Source organism: Stylophora pistillata, chromosome 8 (assembly GCF_964205215.1).
Source record: "Stylophora pistillata chromosome 8, jaStyPist1.2, whole genome shotgun sequence".
NCBI classification, from domain to species: Eukaryota; Metazoa; Cnidaria; class Anthozoa; order Scleractinia; family Pocilloporidae; genus Stylophora; species Stylophora pistillata.
In genome coordinates, this window is record NC_142526.1 from 32,589,709 (window position 1) to 32,610,250 (window position 20,542).

At 38.6% G+C, this 20,542-nt stretch overlaps 2 protein-coding genes and 1 pseudogene across 3 annotated transcripts; 1 reads left to right on the forward strand and 2 right to left on the reverse strand.

The window, feature by feature from the left end:
* Positions 1-2,819: 2,819 nt before the first annotated feature.
* On the reverse strand, positions 2,820-4,595 carry LOC148725887 (uncharacterized; annotated as a pseudogene).
* A 7,223-nt stretch (positions 4,596-11,818) lies between these two features.
* Positions 11,819-14,185, forward strand: LOC111328595 (uncharacterized). Its single transcript, XM_022933069.2, has one exon. The coding sequence runs from the start codon at positions 12,396-12,398 to the stop codon at positions 13,500-13,502; it is 1,107 nt and encodes a 368-aa protein (XP_022788804.2). The 5' UTR covers positions 11,819-12,395; the 3' UTR covers positions 13,503-14,185.
* Positions 13,613-20,298, reverse strand: LOC111328586 (prostaglandin E2 receptor EP2 subtype). 2 transcript variants are annotated; one of them, XM_088729354.1, is made up of 4 exons: positions 20,092-20,298; positions 19,364-19,998; positions 17,828-18,331; positions 13,613-14,510 (listed from the first exon to the last, which is right to left on the reverse strand). In XM_088729354.1, exons 2-4 carry the CDS (start codon positions 19,661-19,663, stop codon positions 14,211-14,213), a joined length of 1,104 nt encoding a protein of 367 aa, XP_088585480.1. In that variant the 5' UTR covers positions 19,664-19,998; positions 20,092-20,298; the 3' UTR covers positions 13,613-14,210. The 2 variants fall into 2 exon arrangements, with proteins under 2 accessions (XP_088585480.1, XP_022788794.2); XM_022933059.2 differs by having other exon boundaries at positions 19,364-20,298.
* Positions 20,299-20,542: the final 244 nt, after the last annotated feature.

Below are 20,542 nucleotides of genomic sequence, written 5' to 3' on the forward strand. Positions count from 1 at the left end.
TGAAAGGAATTGACTGCGTTCATAAATTGAGTTAGCTCCTCTCTGGTAGAGGAGGTAGCGCAGATACAGTTGGCGATGTAGAGACCGTAGAGTTCAGATTTGGAGCCGTTGCATTGGCTGAAAAGTAGTAATGAAAGGGGGTTTCTGACGCATTTTGAAGATTGCCTTGTTTTCAGGACAAAATGAAAGATTTGTCTTGAAAAAATGCAATCTAACAATGTGTCAAAACAGCCATTTTTCAAGGCAATCTTCAAAAATATTTTTAAATTTCAGTTTAAAAAGTAGAACGATGATTTCAAGGTAAAATGATTGACGCATTTTTTCCAAATTGCCTTCAAAATCAAAGCAAATCTTTGAAACAAAATTGACGAATTTTGAGATTGCACTGATTTTCAAGACAATCCCAAAATGCGTTTGAAGCATTAGGCAAACTAATTATGACAATATCTCAGAATCGATCCAAAACTCATGATCCCACTTTCAAGCTCTTTGTTGATGATGTTGAGCTGAGCATCTGAAAGGATAAAGATCTGGCATTTAACAATTCCTGAACCTGATCCTTTCCTGTTAATTGCGAGCTGAACTCCTTCTTTCGCATTCACCAATCTCAATCTTGAACCGCGAAGATCATTGTCTCTCATGCTTCTAAGATCGATGAAGATACCGAATCTGTCTCCAGCGTAAAAGTCTGTAGCATTCATCGCGCTGTTCTCCTTCCCAAATCCTCTGAAAACCTCTTCCCACATATCTCTTGTCTTCATTCCTTGACTGTAAATCTTATTTGGGGTTCCATTTACAACCAGCTTAACCTCAGTGATATCAGGATTGAATGTCCTTTCACTATCTCTTGTTTCTGCTGTGTATGTCTCGTAGAATAGAAAAAGTCCCTTCATTGACCTCCTTGGAACGTTGATGCGCTCATTAATGATTGTGTCAGAAGTCCTATCTATTGAGATTGTCCTGAGATGGGTGACATGCTCGTACATGAATCTCTTTCTATTTTTGTAGTTAGAGAAGGCTTCATCAGCGAGTTTTTGACTGTGAATGACTTCATACTCAAGCTGGATGTCAGTTAATTGATAAGAAAGTTTTTTTGGGTCGGATCCCTTCACAACACTACCAGCAGGTTGAGAAAGAAAGAGATCAGAAAGAGCTCTCGGGAAAAAGACTCCATGATCCTTCATATTCTCATGATCCAATGGAATCCGGTACAAGTTCCTTTACACTTCATTGAGTTTCTTCTCTTTATCAACACACGAAGTCTTCTTATCTCCAGCGTTGCATCTGATTTACGAAAGATCTGCAGACTGAATTCCTTCTCTAAGCATGCTTGCTCTCTCATTTTCAGTCAAGAAGAGGTCCTCGTAAAGCTTAAATGGATCATAACCATCAGTGTCTTGTACAATTTCTCCTGCAAACTTCAAAGTCAGTCGATCAACAACAGCTCTTGATACATTGTTCACGAGGAAATTGTTTGCATGCCCAGCGACTGTCAAGTTGAAGATGAGTGCGAGCGATCCAGGAGCAAGTACTACCCCATTATCAAGCTTTGGAACTGGAACCCTAAGGACTTCACCAGGGGAAGCCCTATTCGGGTTGAATGTTACTCTATGAATCATGCGATCTGCCTTGAGGGCGTTTGGCGTCTTTTTTTCAAAACTCGGGTCACTTTGTTTACTGACTTCCATTTTTAAGAACAGATATTTAAAAAAATGGCTGATTTTGGAGATGTTGATCCTCTGTTAGAACATGATGATGATGATAATGAATATGAAGATGCTGGAGACACAACAACACCTTTTCAACCAGGTGAGTATTCAACTCCAGGACCCTCAGGGGACAAGAAAACGGTTCATAAACGGCTGAGACATCTTTCGTTGAAGGTGATATTTTTGAATCGCGAGTATTAACTTCAAATGAGAATGCATGGAAATCACTTACTAGAATTTTTCCTGAGCCAAAAGCCTCAGAACTTGAGGTTTCTTACAGTAAGAGAGGAAGGTTGCAGGTGAGATGTTTGCTCAAAGTAAGAAGGTATATCTTTTGTAAACTTAAGAAAGGGGCACAAATAAGCAGAGGTTGGAGCCTAGTCTCTCAAACAAATTACCTTAACCTGGTCCAAAGCGAGAGGTTTTGATTGCTCAGAAGGATAAAGAAATTGGGAAGCTGCAACAGTCCATTCACAGATGATTGGGGGGATTGTTGATGATGAGAATGTACACTCCGGTCCTCTTCAAGAGAACAAGCAAGAGAAAGGATAACAGAAATCAGGAGCAGATTGATGCTATTGAGAATGAAAGAGAGAGACTCGAAAAAGCGTTATCACTCTGCGAGAGAGTGAAAAACATCTTCAAGAAGTATGGTTTTACAGTCTCAGCTGTTTTTTTGGCAGTTGGAACAACGATTGGCATTGTGAACACATTGAAAGGCCTAAAGTCTGTTGCCCAAGGGGGGATGGGAATGGGACTCTTGGAGAAAAGATCGCTGGAACTTTACCAGGTCTCACTGGTTCAATAGTTGGCTTCGTTTTCAGTGCTTGGGTCAGTGATCAGCTTTCTCGGACAAAATGCATGGGTTCTGATGATGGATGTCCCAATATTCATGCTTGAGCGATTTCAAAACAGAAGGCGATGAATCAGGAAGGCTAAGACCAGTTCAACTGAAATCAATCCGACTTTAATTTTATCATGATTTGTCTCGCTGTCGCGCGACGTTTTTGTCTTCACCTGAACCTCGGCCGAGGTCTAAGGATTTGTCTTCGACTGAACTTCAGTTGAAGTCTTTTGATTTGATGGGTGAGAAGTAGGTCTGTTGATTTTTTATAAGCCCCCATTCATATGCCTAACTCCGACTGATTTTATCTCCAAATTCACTGATTTATTGACTCCAAACTTCGTGTCGGAACTTGCCTTCTTCAGGCTGTTATTGTACCCAGTCGTGCTCTGTGTGTTTAGAAGAAGATTTGAGGGCATCAGCCAATTACCTGGTGAGATTGCGAGATCAAGTCTGACTTTCGCCTCATCAATCGCGAGCTGAAACCTCTGAACGCTCTTTGGAATATCTGTCATTCTGATCACATCCTCAACTAATACACGGAACTCGCGCTGAGCCTCTTTTGCACTCCCTGATGAACCCAAGATGAATGATCTGACATTGACTTGTGAACCGAGAATGCAATAAACAAATGCCTCAATCGACTGATTTAGTCTCGCCATCCCGGCTTGTGTCAAGCCCTCTGACTTATCTATCATGAAAAAGTTAAACTGTTTTAGAACATTAATGGTGTCATTCCTTATGAAATATATCAGACTGTCTTTTATGGCTTTTCCACCTTCATCGCTGAACTTGTTATCACCAGGATATGAGATGGTAGTTACCATTGGTCCAGCATTAGTGACATAAATGAAAACAGATCCGAGACTGTGATTGTCTCCTTCTGTGAAGCAGAAGTCTGCGCTTGGAGAAATTCCAAATTCTGAACAAAACCTTTTCAACGATGGCTTGTCGTAGTTATTAGCTAGATTAAGCACCGCGAAAACGGCGAACGCTGAACGTCGGCTAGCCGTTTGTCGTTTGCCTTTCCGTCCATGATGTTCGTCTGTTTAAGCTTCCCGACGACACGGTAGAACAAATGTTCTCGGTCACCATTAATATTCACTGCGACTAGAAATAATGGATACAAAGAAGTAATGTATTTTCCGCTTGAGTTTGAACTCTATTAACTTTACAAACTAAGCTTAGCTATAAAAGCAAGCGATCAAAATGTAGAAATAGTCGGTAAAAATGGCTGCAAATACTTACGTTTTCGCGTTCCCTGCAAACGGGAAAAATATCCTCCTCGAGTAGAAACGGCGGCCGGCAAACGGCAAACGCGGGAAATGTCAGGTCACGTGACCCTCTCTGCCGTTCGCGGGAAAAAATAGGTGGTGCTTAATCTCTTTAATATTTGTCTGACTGAGCGTTGGGTCGCCCGGGAGAGCCGATTCACTCTGTATTCCACCCATCTCAAAGAAAATCCTTCTGATTCAGTGAAACCCCAAAAACGACTTGATCTGTTCTGGAACCTTGTCAAGCAATTCACAAGAGATTCCACAGCCCGAAGTAGCGCACCATACAGCAAAGTCTAGTTGTTGAGGCCAGTGGCCCATATTCGGCCCCGAAAGCCATCTCTTTGATTCTGCGCCTGAGACGTGCTGAATTTTCATGCGTGTGAACATTTCTCTGAATCTTGCTTTGAGATATTGATTTTGGTTGACAAATTTATCTCAATCTCTTCATTCAAGTGACTTATCGAATTCTCATGAAATGGAACTGCTGGAATCTCCTTAATTGGGGAAGGATTCAGAGTGAGCTCGATGGGAAACCCAGCTATTCCAAGTGCGCGCTTCATATCATCATCCCAATCTTGTCTGATTGATCCTGAGACGCTCGATTGAAGACCATTGAATCGATTTAAGTAAACTTCAGCTTTTCCCTGTCTTTTTGCTATTGAATGATACTTGCACACTAACTTGTTCAGGTCTGCATTCGGATATTGTGCTTTGAAATAATTCTAGGCTTTGTTCGTTTTTTCTCAGCAATTCTTCTTGCTTCATCTGTTCCTAACCACGCAACAAATATTTTATTTGTTTTGTAAATCAAAATGGTTGTGTTGACAACTATTGCAGATTCACTTGATTTCACAGCTCACTTTAAAGAACCTCTCGTGAATGGCAATGAACATATCAGGCCGGTGAGGTGTTCTCTTTACAACTCATGGCATAACCTAGGTCGTTCTGGAGAAATCTCTGTATTTGATGCTCAGAACAATTCATCTGTAAAGACAAATCCTGAAGGAAATGATTCCCTTAAAAGCCTTGGCGAAGCTCTTGAAGATGGATTGAAAAACGAAGGAGTTAAAGTTCAAATGAAAACTTCAAGGGGAAGTTTGGAAATTCATAATCTTCAAAACAAGAAGATTCTTCTCTACAAAGATCTGGCTGATCTTCTCGTAATTAAACGACGTTTGCAAAAAATCAACTTTGTCAAAAGGTTATCATCATTTAACAACTACCTTGTCCGCTGTGATCTTTTGGATAAGAATGAAAACCTATTCAATGGAAAGCCGTCAAAAGTTCTTGGGCGTTTCGATATTTTCCGACAGCCCCTTGACAGGGTGAATTATTATTACGAAACTCCATTACAGCGAAAAATATCTCCAAGGAATGACGTCACATCAATAAATTTTTTGGTGATTGATAAAAGTGATAAGATAATTGATTTCAATGGAATGCCAATGAGATTTGAGTTTGAGATATTTTAATTATTAAAAATGTCTGCTGAAAATATTTTATCAAGCTCTTCAAACCCAAGTGCACCGCCGCTGGACCCGAAAAGTCTTTATCCTTCTCTTCCACTTTCGGGAAGCACGCCGCTTGCTTTTAGGTTGAAAAAGAAATTAAAAATGAAATTTCACATGACCAGCAAGTCGCAAATAAATACAAGAGAGTAAAAGCTGTGAGTCACCTAACATCGTCGATCACGTCTGTCACGATAGCTCTTCTGTCGGGAGGTGGTTTGGCAGGCGCTTTGAGCGGAGTGGGTATTGTAATTTGCTGTGCCTATGGCAGGTATTTCGGGTTTGCTTGGCTTCATGTCTGCTGCGGCGGCTATATCAAATAAATCCATCGTCAAAAAGACTGAGAAACATGAAAAAACCATCTCTCTCGCTGAGGCGAAGCATCGCACAATCAGCAGACTCGTGTCAAAGGCTTTGCAAGACTCTTAGATATCAGATACTGAATTCGCTTTGATATTAAATGAAATTGAACAATATTATTCACTGAAAAAAAAGAACTCAGAAAAAATAATTCACGAAACGAGAAAGTTGATGATGCAACTCTCAGAGAGGAGATAAAAAAAGAATATAAAAAAAATTAGGCTCTCTGCTCACACTCGCAAAGAGTTGAGAATTGAATTCGACAAGAGACCGAATGGGTTTTCTTTGTTTATTTCTGGAAAAATATTATGAATCAACACATTTGTTTGGTTACGACGGTTTCTTCCGCTGTTTCTGGTTTGAAATTTGGAAAATGATATATTTTCTTCCGCTACGAGTATGTAAACGTGACAAAATTTGTCTGATGCATCAGACAAATTTTCATTGGTGGACGATTTTTGACGACTTTGAGTGGGCTTTTGAAAAACAAAGAAACACTGTACTTTCAACAAAAAAAGACTTTCCCGAAGAATTAAGTTATTTTTCTTTGTTTATTTCTAGACATAAATTCTAAAGATATGCAAATTCGTGTAAAATACAGCAAAGGTCAAGCTATGAAAGAGAATGTAGAATACAACAGGCCTAGATGAAAGAGAAAACTCTTATTCACAAATATCATCGATAACCTTTAAGTAAATTTGGTCTTGTTATTTCAGCAAAATTCACAGTTTTTAACTTGCGCCGTCTTTCCAAATAATCTTCTCATCACCGCATATTGTTTTTATGGCTGAAAAGTTTTTCTGAAAATAGTTCAGCGGCAGTTTACATCGCAAAAGTCTTGGATAATCCAAGACAAGTTTGTGAAATTTCATCAAAAAGAAAGCATGCGACCTTGAAATGTCAATGTAGTTTCGCAGTGTAGAACAAAATGTTGAACTACATACTTCTTTCAATCTTGAAAGCAATTCACCTTGCAAAGAGGAATAAAACAAAATATCTCTGTGTGCGTTACCAACAGCTTTTGACAGCATGTTTATGGATTGAACGCACTCCTCTGGTGTATTTCTTTTGATACCTTTTTCAACGCCGAAAAAGTCCATTCGCCTTTCTTTGCTCACAGAAGAATCCAAGTAGAATTTGATGAGAGAAATCTTATTTGGGCGACTTGTAACTTCTGTTGTACCACGAAGCTCTGGAAATTTTTCAACCATTTGCAAGAACTCGTCTTTTACAAAATCATTGGCATCCCGGAATCTTGTGACAATCCTTTGCGTAAAAGTTTCAAGATAATGGGAAAATTCTGTGAAACGTTTCTTGTTCATGTTTTTTACTTCCGCGATAACTGGTATGTAAATGTTACAAAATTTGTCTGATGCATCAGACAAATTTTCATTGGTGGACGATTTCCATAACAACCCTGACGTCTTTGCGTGGGCTTTTGAAAAACAGACAGGTGAATTTAAAGATAAAGAAATGATTCAAATTCGCCATCTTTCATCATGTCAAATTTCCCTCACAAATGATTTTTGCTGATCTGATCTCCTCTTGATGAAAGGCCTCTGATTATCCAACTTCGTTCCCAGGGTCTTTTCCCTTTTTGAAAGAGGGAAAAGCCCTGGGAATGAGGCTGCTGATTATCTACTGCATATTTAATAGCGGAAGAGCTTGATATTCCACAATCTTTTGCGGCTTCTCTGAGTGATTGATATGCTTTGCAAAAACCCGTTTCATCACTCACTTCAACCTTCCGTCTCTTGTCGAAAGGACTATAGTCGTGCATTTCTTTCAATTCTTTGCTTGGAATCTTGTTTCTGTATTTCATTCTGTATTTATTGCCTTTGGAAATATCTCTGAACTCTTTTGAGCTTATTGGAATTAAATTTTTGTTTTCCATTTTCATACGGTGATTTAAAAAAAAATTTTACATATGGCATAAAAATGTCAGGAAAACGAGAAAAAGAGATTGGAAGGTTAGAAATGAAAGAAATCAGCTTTTTCTGCAAATTTCGAAATCCAGAAAGAAAAATGATAAAAACAGAAACAGTGAAAAAATTATTAAAACCATTCGAATGGACTTTTGATGATTTCAATCTTCTAAGTGAAGAAGGAAAGAAGGAAGGGGACAGGAGACTCAGAAAAAGCAACATTTTTTTCGTCCTCAGACGCCTTGAAGCTGAATATCTTGAACCGAGAAACGAATATAAAAAATGTTTGACATGAAAGAGAAAGGATAAGAGGAGATTATCAATTCACAATGCGCTAAAGAGATTTTGATCTCATTCATAAGAAAAGAAATAAATGTTGGCAAAATAGAATAACAGTATAGAACGTGTATCAACTTACAAGATTCTAGGAGTACAGTAGTTATCGATAGTGACCTTAGGTGGAATAGTCAAGTTGACTACATATATAAAAAATGCTTGCAAGAAGCTCTACTCACTAAGTATTCTACATCGAACCAGCGTTGACCAAGATAGCATGTTAAAGGTCTATACAAGCTCTGTTAGATCTGTTCTAGATGTACGCCGTACCAGTGTGGCAATCCATTCCAGGTTATCTGTCTGACAAAATCGAATCCATACAGAAAAGGGCGCTCAAGATAATTTCCCCGTGTGCTGATAGCTACTCAAATGCCCTCGAGTGAGCACGGGTGGATACCCTTGCGTATCGAAGAGAAAAGATATGTAAAGAGTATATTTGCGCATTGAAGGACTTAAACCACCCTCTTCATTCTCTTCTACCAACACGCCTAGACGATACCTGTCCCTACCTACACCCTGAGGCACAAATCAGACCAGCTGTACTTTAATAAAACGTTACTACCTGTAGAACGAAGCGCACCGAAGACTTTTTCACTTTCAAGTATTTTTAAAAAACGTGATGCATGTTCTGGTGTGGTGTACATAACTTGTACTTAATGTAGTATACATGAAGTATACATAGTCGATCTTATTAAGTTTTCATGGTATTATAACTCATTAATTCAGTAAGCTACTGCAAGAGAGTTTAATAAACTGTTGTTATTGTTATGATTATTAATAGCAGAAGATAAAGAAAGATTGATACAAACTTATCATTTACCAAAAGATATTAGTGAAAACCTCTTTTCGCTTTTGACTGAAGAGGAAATGAAAAGAAAAAAGTTTCTCAACTCTTTTTAAAAAGAACAGATTTTTATAATCATTACACTGATCTTATCCCTGCAAATTTCCAAAAAGAATTTCTCAAAAAAAGATCGAAATAAGATTGAAAAAGACAATTTTCACAAAGAAAATTTTATATAATATAAAAAAAAACTTTTTTGTATTATAAAAATGGAGAACATGAATGTTGAACAACTAAAAGCTGAAGCAAAACGGCCCGGGCTAAAAAAATTTTCAAGGCTCAGAAAGCAGGAGTTGATTGAGTTGATATAAAACATAATTGACCGCCCAGTTCTATCGTTGAGCTATAACATGTGTGCACTCAAAAACAACGTAAATCCATTACACAGGGTAGTGAAACGTAGTTCACTGTTTTCTCCAATATCCGCCCCCTCGCCATATTATCTCCCAAGTCCTTCGAATCAGTTCTTTGCATGTCTGCATTGAGCTTGTCATTTTTCCTACTTCCTTTGGTGACTGATAAGGTGTTGAAAGATTTTGCTTGATCTTACATCTATTACGTCTCTATCAACAACTAATAAACATGGAATGCATAGCTGTGCGTACTTCTATTTCAATGAGTTGTATAATCTTGTATAGCTGTGCATAACTCCCTATTGTTGTTTATGTAATGTTAATACAATAAGCAGGAGTGGTGTAATCTGTTTATCATATATCAAGGAGAATAAAAGCGTGTAATTCAGCAATTTTATATTTTCCTTTATAACGCAAGCTTTATGAGTCATGTTCGCGGAACAGCGAAGACCGAGGAATCCAATTTGAACATTGAATTTACTTAATGCTCGATATCTGTCTTCAGGAGAAGAACTTTTTAGGTATTTAAAACCGTCCTCAAAAAAAATTCAAAAGTACAATGATGAAAACACTTCAAATTTATTATAAGTCCAATTAATTACTGTCGGATTCAGTCACATGGTCTTTGTCTTTTTTAAGATTGTTCACTATTTTTTATCCATTTCAAACATGACAACAATGCTACAGAATGTTTTTTTTGCAAACGATACTACTTACAACACTACTGACAGAGAAATTACCACTACTGAAATTTAGTACCACTTATACTACGAAAAAACTGCCATTGATTACTAAGGTTTTTTAAAAAACTAAAAGTTTGATGAGAAACTCCATTCTATAATAAAATTATCTCGATCCACTGATTTTTTAGCAATGTATTTTACTAAACATAGCTTGTTTCGAACCAAACGAGTATACATTCACCAAACTTGACCTTATTCTTACTGTTTGTGCTGACGAATAATACGCCTATAGCCCGTGTTCGCGCTATAGGCGTATATACAGCCCTATAAACCTGTGTATAGCCCTGTAGAGCGGTGTATCGTCCTGTATAGCAGTGTATAGCCCTGAATAGCAGTGTATAGCCCTTTATAGCTGCGTGTAGCAATGTATAGCTGTGTCTATCTCTGTATACCTGTGTATAGCCTTGTATAGCTTTGTGTAGCCCTGTTTAGCTGTGTTTAGCCCTGAACAGTTGTGTATAGCCCTGTATAGCTGTGTATAGACCTGTATAGCTGTGTATAGCCCTGTATAGCTGTGTTTAGCTCTGTATAGCTGTTTTTAGCCCTTTATAGCTGTGTATAGCCCTGTAAAGCTGCGTGTAGTCCTGTATAGCTGTGTATACCTGTGTATACCCCTGCATAGTTGTGTGTAACCCTGTATAGCGTGTTTAGCCCTGTATAGCTGTATATAGCGTTGCATAGGTTTGTATGGCCCTATATAGCTGTGTAAAGCCCTGTATATATGCGTTATTAACCAAGCATGAGGTCAAGATGGCTGGATATCGGCCGAGTTCTTTTTTTGCATTTACTATATTGCAAAAAGATTTCGCTTTATTAAGAATTAAGAATGACTTGTTTTAATTCGAGAGCCGGGAAAGAAAGCCAACTGTGTTTTTAGCCCAACAAAACCTCAGAGAGTCGTTTCTGTTTTCTTTGTTTTAACTATCTTATGCAGCTTTTTATGAGTCTATCTCCTAAATTGTCCTAGAATTACGAATGTAGTTCTAATTCTGTTGGCCCCAGCTTGCCCGCTCGGGTAGCCAATTAGAACACAGGAATCGCTTCATCTTGCCCACGGGCGCTGCGAGCGATGTAATAAAACTATATATAGTCCTTTATAGGTATGTATAGCTTTATATACCTGTGGATAGCCCTGTATAGCTGTGTATGATCCTGTATAGCTGTGAATAGTCCTGTATAGCTATGTATACCCTGTATAGCTGTGTATAGTCCTGTATAGCTGTGTTTAGCTTTGTATAGCTGTATAGAGCTCTGTATATCTGTATTTATTAAAAACTAGATCATTGGATAATGCAATTCAAGACTTTTTATTGGCTTAGCCATTATGGTATATCAGCCAATATACCATAATCTACAAATATGGTAAGCGTAAGTGTCAGCTTAAAATTAAAAGGGAGCTAAAAATTTAATAAAATTTAATAATTTAATTTAACGTTTTTAATAAAACAATTATTCCACTCGCGCTTGTTGGATATGGGATGATTATAGCCAACTCGGCGCTACGCGCCTCGTTGGCTATCTATCATCTCATATCCAACGCGCGCTCGTGGAATAATTGTTAAATAGCCCTGTAGAGGCATGTATAGCTCTGTACAGGTGTACATAGACCTGAATAGGTTTTTATAACCCTGAATAGATGTGTATAGCTCCATACAGCTATGTTTAGCCCTGTAAAGCTGTGTTTGGCACTGAATAGGTGTGTATGGCCCTGCATATTGGCTTTTTATAACTCTGTATCGCGCTATATAACTATATCTAGTCTTGTGTTTCACTGTATGTGTTTGTAGGATATTATATGCAAGGGATAGGGCATTATATGTGTGTAAAGTATAGAACATAATATGCATAGAGGACATACAATTGCCCATACATGATGTACTTACCCTTTGTAGGTGTTCGCTCCGCTGACCACAGGAGGACATTAAACGAGTTTCTACCTTCTTTCTCTTCTTTTACGTCCTTTTCTGTACATAATTGTTGTTGTCTCGTACATCTTATGATTATTAGGTAGCCGATGTCTAAGGCAGCCACTAAGTTCATGAAAACCACCACGTTTTGTCTAGTAACACGTATTTCAAAGACGCGAACACGGAGAAGCAGAAAACGAGGCCTCACTTTACGCTGGAGGAACTATCATGAGCTGAAGAGCTCTCATCCCCCTTGAACTGTGGTCTCTAACGGTTAGTCGAACCTCTCTTCAGTGAAAACTACTCAGACCAGTTTAAGTGGTTACAGAAAAACTGGGATTTCCTCTGCAAACTGTCCTCCGTGATAAGTTCCTTTAGCAGCCATTCATATGCTTCGTCAACTTCGATCTTGTTCCCAGATTCCTCCCTCTTTCTCTTTTCTCATACGTGGAAAAGCGGAAGTAGAGAGTAGATTTCTGGGAACCGTTCAATCATGTATAAATGTAAACAAATCATGAAAATTAGTTAGAATTCTCCTGACTTTCGCTCACTTTAGACTTCCTATCAGTCATCCACTTTGTTGTGAAGAATGGCTTGCGAAAACGCAACTGATTATGTTTACAAACTAGTCGATGGAGAGAGTGTTCTCCAAGAAGCTATCACTGAAATCAAACAGAAAATCGCCGAGAGGAACACTCTTTTAGCTGTAGATTGTGAGGGAGATTCGCTGAGTAGAAAGGGAGCCCTTACCATTATCACAGTAGCAACTGCGGAGAAAGTGTACATATTTGATGTGCAGAAATTGGGTCAACGCGTATTTACCAGTGGACTTGGCGAAATCCTCGAGGACAAATCGCGTGAGAAGTTGATGTTCGATTGCCGACAAGACTCCGACGCGCTTTGGCATCAGTTTCAAGTTAAACTAGGAGGAGTGTTGGATATTCAGCTCCTTGAGGTCATCTATCGCCGTGAAAACCCTTCAGAATCTACAACTAATACTCACCAGAATTCCAACAAAAATAGACGTGGTTTTCAGTCAAATCGTCGTAGTCAAAGAATACACGAAATAGAAAAATTATTTGGTTTTGGTCATTGCATCGAGTTGTACCTCCAAGATGAAAAACTGTCCAACGTAAAGGACAAAGGAAAAGAGCTGTTAAAGGAAGATAAGAGAGTGTGGATGAAGAGACCACTGACGGATGCACTGATACAGTATTGCATTGTGGATACTATGGCCATGTTCAGATTGTACAACAAGATGAAGGAAGTCAATGGAGGAGAGCAGTCTCGTCTTCGAGTTGCATCCGAAAAATACGTTGATCTGTACCGGGGCAAAGCAGAAAGATCCTTTGATGAGTATGAAACAAATGGGTACCTTCCTCTTGACATCATCCCCGATAAAGGAACTCTCGATTTTCCTTACGCTAACACTGCATGTACGCGCTGCGATCGACGATTTCCACGGGAAGAATTCAGTAAAATACAGCTGAGAAAAGGAGAGCAGAAATGCAGGGTATGCAAGGAGATAAAGCGCCTGGATGATGTACAAATAAACAGAGAAGACAATTGGGAGCGCGCTGCCCGTGCAGAGGAAGATTGTGTCTACATTCCAGAGGGAATGTCTGATTATGCGTTTGTTCACGGCCACGAACCCTGGGAGACCTTATCTGATGAGTATGACACAGATTACTGGTAAACAAATTTTAGTACGAGGCCATATGGAGATTCACCGTAAAGACAGCAATGTAATCAAAAAGTACTTTGATTTTTTTAATTATAAATGCAAAGACTAGCAAAAACTAACGATTAATTATAATTGTAAATACCTTCTAGTAAACTATGGCAAGACTAGTGATGGTTGAATGATCATAGCCGCGTGGACCTTCTCTTTACAAATTTTTACCATTATTCAAATTTTGTCTTCGTTTACATTGGCCGTAGGGAGCAGATATATAATAAGATTACGACTACCGTAACGGCTACTAAGGGACTAACGCTTGCACCTGCAATCTTGAATTTTGTGACTTTACTTCCGGTTTACAAGTTGTGATGATTCATCACGGCAGCCATTTTTAATTTTTACAAGATTTCAAAGATTAGTGTAAATATGGTCACAACTGTTGAACTCCAACCTATTATTATAGCTAAACTAGTCAGAGAAGCCAAACTAGCCAAAACTCTAACATCGAACGTCTACCCAGGAAAGATTTTCGATGGAATGTTTCATCAATGTATCGATAAAAGGTGACTTTGTGACTCTCAATGTTCCTGGTTATATATATCCTTGCATGGATGTCGTAATTAGAGAGCTGTGCACTCACTTGAACAATTTATTTTCACATCAGCTTACTGCTTATAATATAAACACGACGAACAGTCTCTCAGCCTGGTCGGTTGAAAGTTCTCATTGGCTTTGCTTAATTTCAACAACTGACACTTCTCCATTTGTCCCGAGTGCCAGCGCAGATGTGTTATCATCCGCTTCTTTTAGCGATGTATTCCAGTTCATTTTCTTACTCAGACGAACATCAGCAAGGAATTGCGACAGCTCAGTAAAAGAGCGCCGTAAATTCCGTTTGAAACTCTTCTTGAAAAGTACATAAGTGAACGGATCCAGAATGAAATTGACGATCAGTAGCCTGAGGGAGAGGTTGTCCATTACATGGCTTGGATACGCCCGAAAGAGATTACAGAAGAGCCGGATCTGAGAAGAAAATGCAAATAAATGATTTTTCAAAAATGATCTTATAAAACTGAGTTCAGTTGGCCACAACTCACTACAGCAGGATCAAGAGCAACGACGAAAATTAGTGTAAATCATAAAATTTACAGAAGATACGAATCTTAGATTATGAAACACTACGTCTTATGATCGATAGCGAAGCGAAAATTTCTTTAAAGGAAGGCCGTGCATGGTCCAAAGGACGAAAAATATGTAAATTAACAAAAAAGGAGCAAGGATGATAAAATTTGGGAAAGCATGGATAAAAATTGGCAAAGAAATGCCAGTAAGGTTCAATATATGGTTATTACGAAACAAAGAAATTAAATTTTTTTAAGTTAATGTGCAATAATGAAAAAGAAAATTCAAATTAGGTTTCAGGCCTTTCAGCCAAAAGTGGCGAAAAATATGAGTGAATTCAAGGTGGACCCTAGAGGAAATTCCAAAACCTACGAAAACTGCAAAGTTGCGAGATTTCGTAAACTTTGCGCCCACTCGCAAATCTGGACACAGGTGGTCGTCGACAGACAAGAACATAGGCATGCTACGCATGCAGGAGTTATTTTTTTGGATACGTAGGTTGAAATGGGACACTATATAACTGATACTGGTGTCTGAATAATTGTTGGCAAAAATAAACTGCATTTGTACAACGCTTCCTGCAGTCCCCTCCACAGCCCTAATTTGAACTTGTCACGCAACGCTATCTCTTATGACGAGACTAAACAACAACCTGCTAGTAGGTTAAAATTGTGCTTAGTGCCGTTCCTTCGTCAGAGACAAAGTCCTAGTTATTATTCTGACCATTAAGGGCCAGAATCAGAAATTCTGTTTGGTTTTTCCTGTGCAAGAAAATGCACAGTAACGTGCAGTTTTTAATTGGCGTAAAGTAATGTGGTGGCATATCCAGGGAACGAGGTTGAGTTTTGGCATCGAGTGTCAGTCAGATTTGCAGTACTGGCCGCGCATCAACGATAAGCTTGTTACAGTTTATACTCATCTTTCGAGTGAACTTAAATATATTTATTTAAAGTACAAGCCTACTACTGTGAATCACTACTATTGTTAACGTACTGATGAAAACAACAACCCCTGGGAACAGTAATACAACCATCTTATGTAAACGTTGGCGATTGAAACCATCCGTAAATAGATATTGCGAACAAAAAAATTGTACTTTACTCACCAAAAAAAAAAAAAAACTTGTGGAAGTCACTGCCACATACCTTTCATTTCAATCAGTCAAAAAACTTGAGGTCTATAAAATGCCCTCTGTGATATATCGTTCCGAGGCAAAAAAAACTTTAAAGGTTTGTTATTAGATGTAAGCAAGAGAAATCCTTGTAAATGAAGTCATCGTGTTCAAATACAACTTTTTATTGAGTGATCCCGCCTTTCCTCCGGCGATTTTAGTAATTCCAAATTTTCATGGATGGCATCAACTTGTTCCGAAGTCTTAGCCTCCATAACTCTCCATGTTAACAAACCATGAAAAGCACTCGACAGCGATTTTGCTAAAACAGCAAAGCCTTCAATTCGAACCAATTCAATTCAATCCGCTGATCCACAAATCCGGCCCAAATATAGGCTCCGTGTAGCTTCTTGTTCAGTAACGGATGGTTGCCTCAAAATACTCTTCCATATAATTTTGCAGTGGAAAGCTCTATTTTATCTCTTACAGCCTCTGGACAAAGATATTTTCCGGTCTCCCTTCTTCGAACAAGTGAGAGTCGATTGAACCAAGAGAAAGTATCATTCTTCAAAGGATAATAAGGTAGGCTACTTGATTGGTTGTTGCCTATCTGGACTTTGCTCTTTGCGTGCGAAATACGTGATAAAATGCAGGTCACTGTTCAGATACAATGAAATTGAGCTAACAATTGATAGAGCTATTGCTTAAATAGCGCTATTTACTGCGAGGATCGTGCATCATACGTAAAATGCAGGTTGTTTACAGGAAATTGACACGCAATGGGGTAAAGTCCAGGTTAGCTGTAAGCAAATTTTATTGGTAGAAAACGTCTAAGCACGTGAGAGTTGCATGGAAAATTAACCGACTGTATCATTCTGTCCATTGTGAAATATTCTTCATTGAGGTAGATTTATGTCATAAAACTTGCGTTGTTTACTGGAAAATGGCATTTCATCTAAAAAAATATAATCCATACTGGCGAGTAAAAAGTAACACGCAATTGTAACGGGAAAGTATCGTTTAAACAATATTTAATTCATGGAGGACTTTTAGAAGCAAAGAAACGGATATTTAACATGGCAGTCGACGCAGAAAGTAAATGTAACTTGGTGGTCGTTTCAACCGCTGCTAAAAGAACAACCATATGGCAAAAAAAAAGATTATCAATCAAATATGATTTACGCAAATATCTTGCGCAAGATTTACCAGAGTCAGTAAAACTAGCCTTTCCGAAACAACACGCTATAGCGCTAAATTCGTGTTAGGCCTCCAGCTGACGGTGTATGCGTCGTAAGTGAAGGAGCGGTACACAAAACATGCATGTTTTAACTCGCTAATCAGTAGAAAAAGTTCCCTGACGACCTTTCAAATCCAGACAGATCATAGCGATAAAATCCTCACGAAGGACATGAGCCATTACACTGAATAGATGATCTTACAACTCTTGCAGATGTCATCTTACCTCGTTCCTTGAGCGAAATTCAAAATTGGAATCGCTGATTAACTCATATATAGCAATGAAATATCCTGAAGTTGTTCCTATCAACATCTGAAGTAATATTTGATTCAAAATTTTTCTCATGTTCCACTCAGTCTCCTTCAGAAGGAAGAATAAGCATAGTCGTACAACGATCACAACTCCACCACTTTCCCAACACGACTGATACATTTCCTTAATTCGCGTACCGCTCTCTCCGCCTCAAGCGTTGATTCGCTGAAATTTGAAGACCTTTCAAACCACAAATTGGCAAGAACGCTCTGATTGGTGCAAAATCGAAAAATACTACAATCTGATTGGTTTGTGATACACCAAAAAATTGGGCCAATCACATTGCGTTGAGATACACCAAAAAAAAGATGCGCCAATCAGATTGCTTAGAGATACACCAAATTGCGCTGATCAGATTACACTACACCACAATACACCAATCTATTCGCTAACATATAGTTATTTTTTTTAAAAAATAACTCAATAAAAAATAACTCAATAAAAAATAACTCAAAAATTGGATGGATAGTGTCCGTGGGGCAATTTGATCGTTACTGAAAGTCCACGTGTATTGTAAGCTCATGAGTTGAGCTGAAAAGGACTGGGGCATGAGCTTACCGTTACTGGTAGCCAAGTAAAAAGGAACACAAATGAGGCCAAAGCCACAAACTTTGCCATCTGCTCCTCCTGTCGGAAAGCGACTCTCCGTGCACGGCGCTTAGATTTCATATCCTTTGAGGGCAAGACCGCTGACATTCGTTGTCTGATACGTACCACGATGACCAAAACGATGATATTTGATGCAGTCATCACGGTGATCAAAGTTACGCCACAAACTGCTATGGCAAAGGTATAAACTGTTTCAGTAAGTGTCACCGGGAACCAATCAAATTGACAAAACGATCTGGAACTTTGATTGAATTTGTACTTTCCAATGCCAAAGAATGGAAGAGCCGCTAAAGCTAGACAAAGAATCGTGAGAAATGCACAGATTGTCCGCGTAAGCAAAGGGGTGGCATGTTGCTTGTAAAAGAATGGTTTGTACAGCGCAGCCACTCTATCCAAAGACATGGAAGTGACCACAGCACCTGAAGATAATCCGAATGCTGTTGTGAAGAACGCCTGGTGAGGAAAAAAATAATCGTCACTCAGTCGGTCCTGATATATCACGGTTGTTGAATGACGAAAGCTCAGTCTTTTGTGATGTCGTTAAGACTGCACCAGCCTGCAAAGAAATCCTGAAAAATCACGTTAAGCACGATAAACGCTTTAACGTGACAAGTAAGGCTTAAAAGGTTTAACGCAACCAATTAAACTTGACAGGTTAAAGGTGGCAAGCTATAGCTCGTTGTGACAACTGTAAATAGCGTGAGAAGCTATAAAGCGAAATTTAAGCGTTACAAGTTTTAAGTATGGCAAGTTCCCCGCTACATGGCGTAGCTGTATAAGATCTATAAACAGTGTTCAGTATTTTTTACCATTCAATTTACAGTTGTCTTCACTGAGTGACTGAGAATCAGTATTCAACTTTGTTTCTTCAATTTTTCGTAGTGTTTTAAGTGTTTTTAAAAATCATTCTCAAGCTTTAAGCGGTTAGCTATACATCTAAATTTGTTCCCACAAAACTGGCCCAATATGCAATACATTCAGGGAAAGAACGATTTGAAAGGAGAACTGACAGAAATATGTGTAAGTAAAAAATGATGCTAATGCGAAACAGGACACAGCATAAAATAGAACATACGAAAAGTCTTGTCACTCGTGTTATTTGATGAAAGATTATATTGTACATCTATTTTACGAAGACATCAGCTATGACAACTGCAAGACTGGAAATGGGGACCGCGGAAGAAGATAACCTGAGTTGTTAAAAATAAAACAGATAACTAAACGAAACTCACAGTCGATGTCTTCACAGCCTATTCTCTTCATCACGTATTGTAATTATCCGGGAGAAAATATATTAAATTTTTAAAGGGACTCCTTTGAGAAATAAATTTCAAAGACAATTGCGCCTTTATTATTTGGAGAAGCCTTGAGGTAAAAAAAAAAAACTGAAATTTAGGTCTCTTATCAATTCTTAAGCACTTTTAAGGATGAAGGGAAAGTGAAACCCAGGGAAAAAAACCTGAGAACAGAGGTTATAAGTCACACCTGTAAACCACATTGTGGTGAATCTGCCATCCATTCTGCGCCTTTAACAAAACCATGGAAAACGATCACTGAAGTGGAGAAAACACCAATGAAATCTACCCACACCAAGGCACCTACAAGGACCATTGGTGTATTCCTTCCGATAAAGAGGTCTTTTCCGAGAGCCACCAATGCTAGACTGCAACCAATAAGCGCGCTTGCTAGCACTACGATTCCTATTATGATACCCACTTTATCTTCCTGTGCTTCATCTGCTGATGCTTCTTTTGTAGAATTTAGGGTAGCGTTGAAAACGGCCATCGTCGATAATCAAGGGTGTACCAACTAATGTAGTAATTGATAAGTTTTTCAACCGAAGTTGAAAATAAAATAATGGAAATTGTTAATAAGTGGTAGTCACGACTGGTCTTCAGTATTCATATCCGTCTGAAATGGCTGGCAGGTGCAACATGTAGTCGCTTTGAGCTTCGCTTCTGTTCCTGTTTTTCCGTCTTCCTTACCGACCGCTGTTTTGGGAGATGCTTCGATACTCTTTCGCGCTGCCGTATTCAAAAGTTACGATCACAAGAATAGACTGAGCTATTAATTCGACTTGCAAAGTAGTCCCTGCTGACAAAAATTGACCGGGAAACAACCTGGTGAGAGCAGAAGCAAATGTTGCAACAATCTCGGTGTTTTCTAACAAACTTGATAAATATCTGCCGCTTCTAACATGTGCGTGAACTAACCTTTAACACCATAGATATAAGTTTCACCACTAACAAGGTGTAAGACAACAATAGACAACAGACTTCTGTTTTCATTAATAAACATTTTCCTGGTGTCATTTTCTTCATCCAATCGGCTCCATATTTCATTGTTACTCCATAAATGTTTACTGTTATTCGATACGATTGCGGTCGCCGTTTGGCTTTGAGTGATATCATGAGAAACTTCACACATTTAATTATCTACGAGAGTTTCCATCATGCACATTGAATCACACCTGAGTGTGGATATCTCAAAATTAATGCTGCGTCCAAAACAAAAGAGAATTTTTCACTTGCTGTTAAAATTTCACTACTAATTTTCTTTTTTACCTTTTCATGACATTATAAACAAAAAATTGACAGCTATAACCACACAAAAAAAGTTGCGTATGATTAAATCTACTTCGAACGTATACAAGATTTTACCATT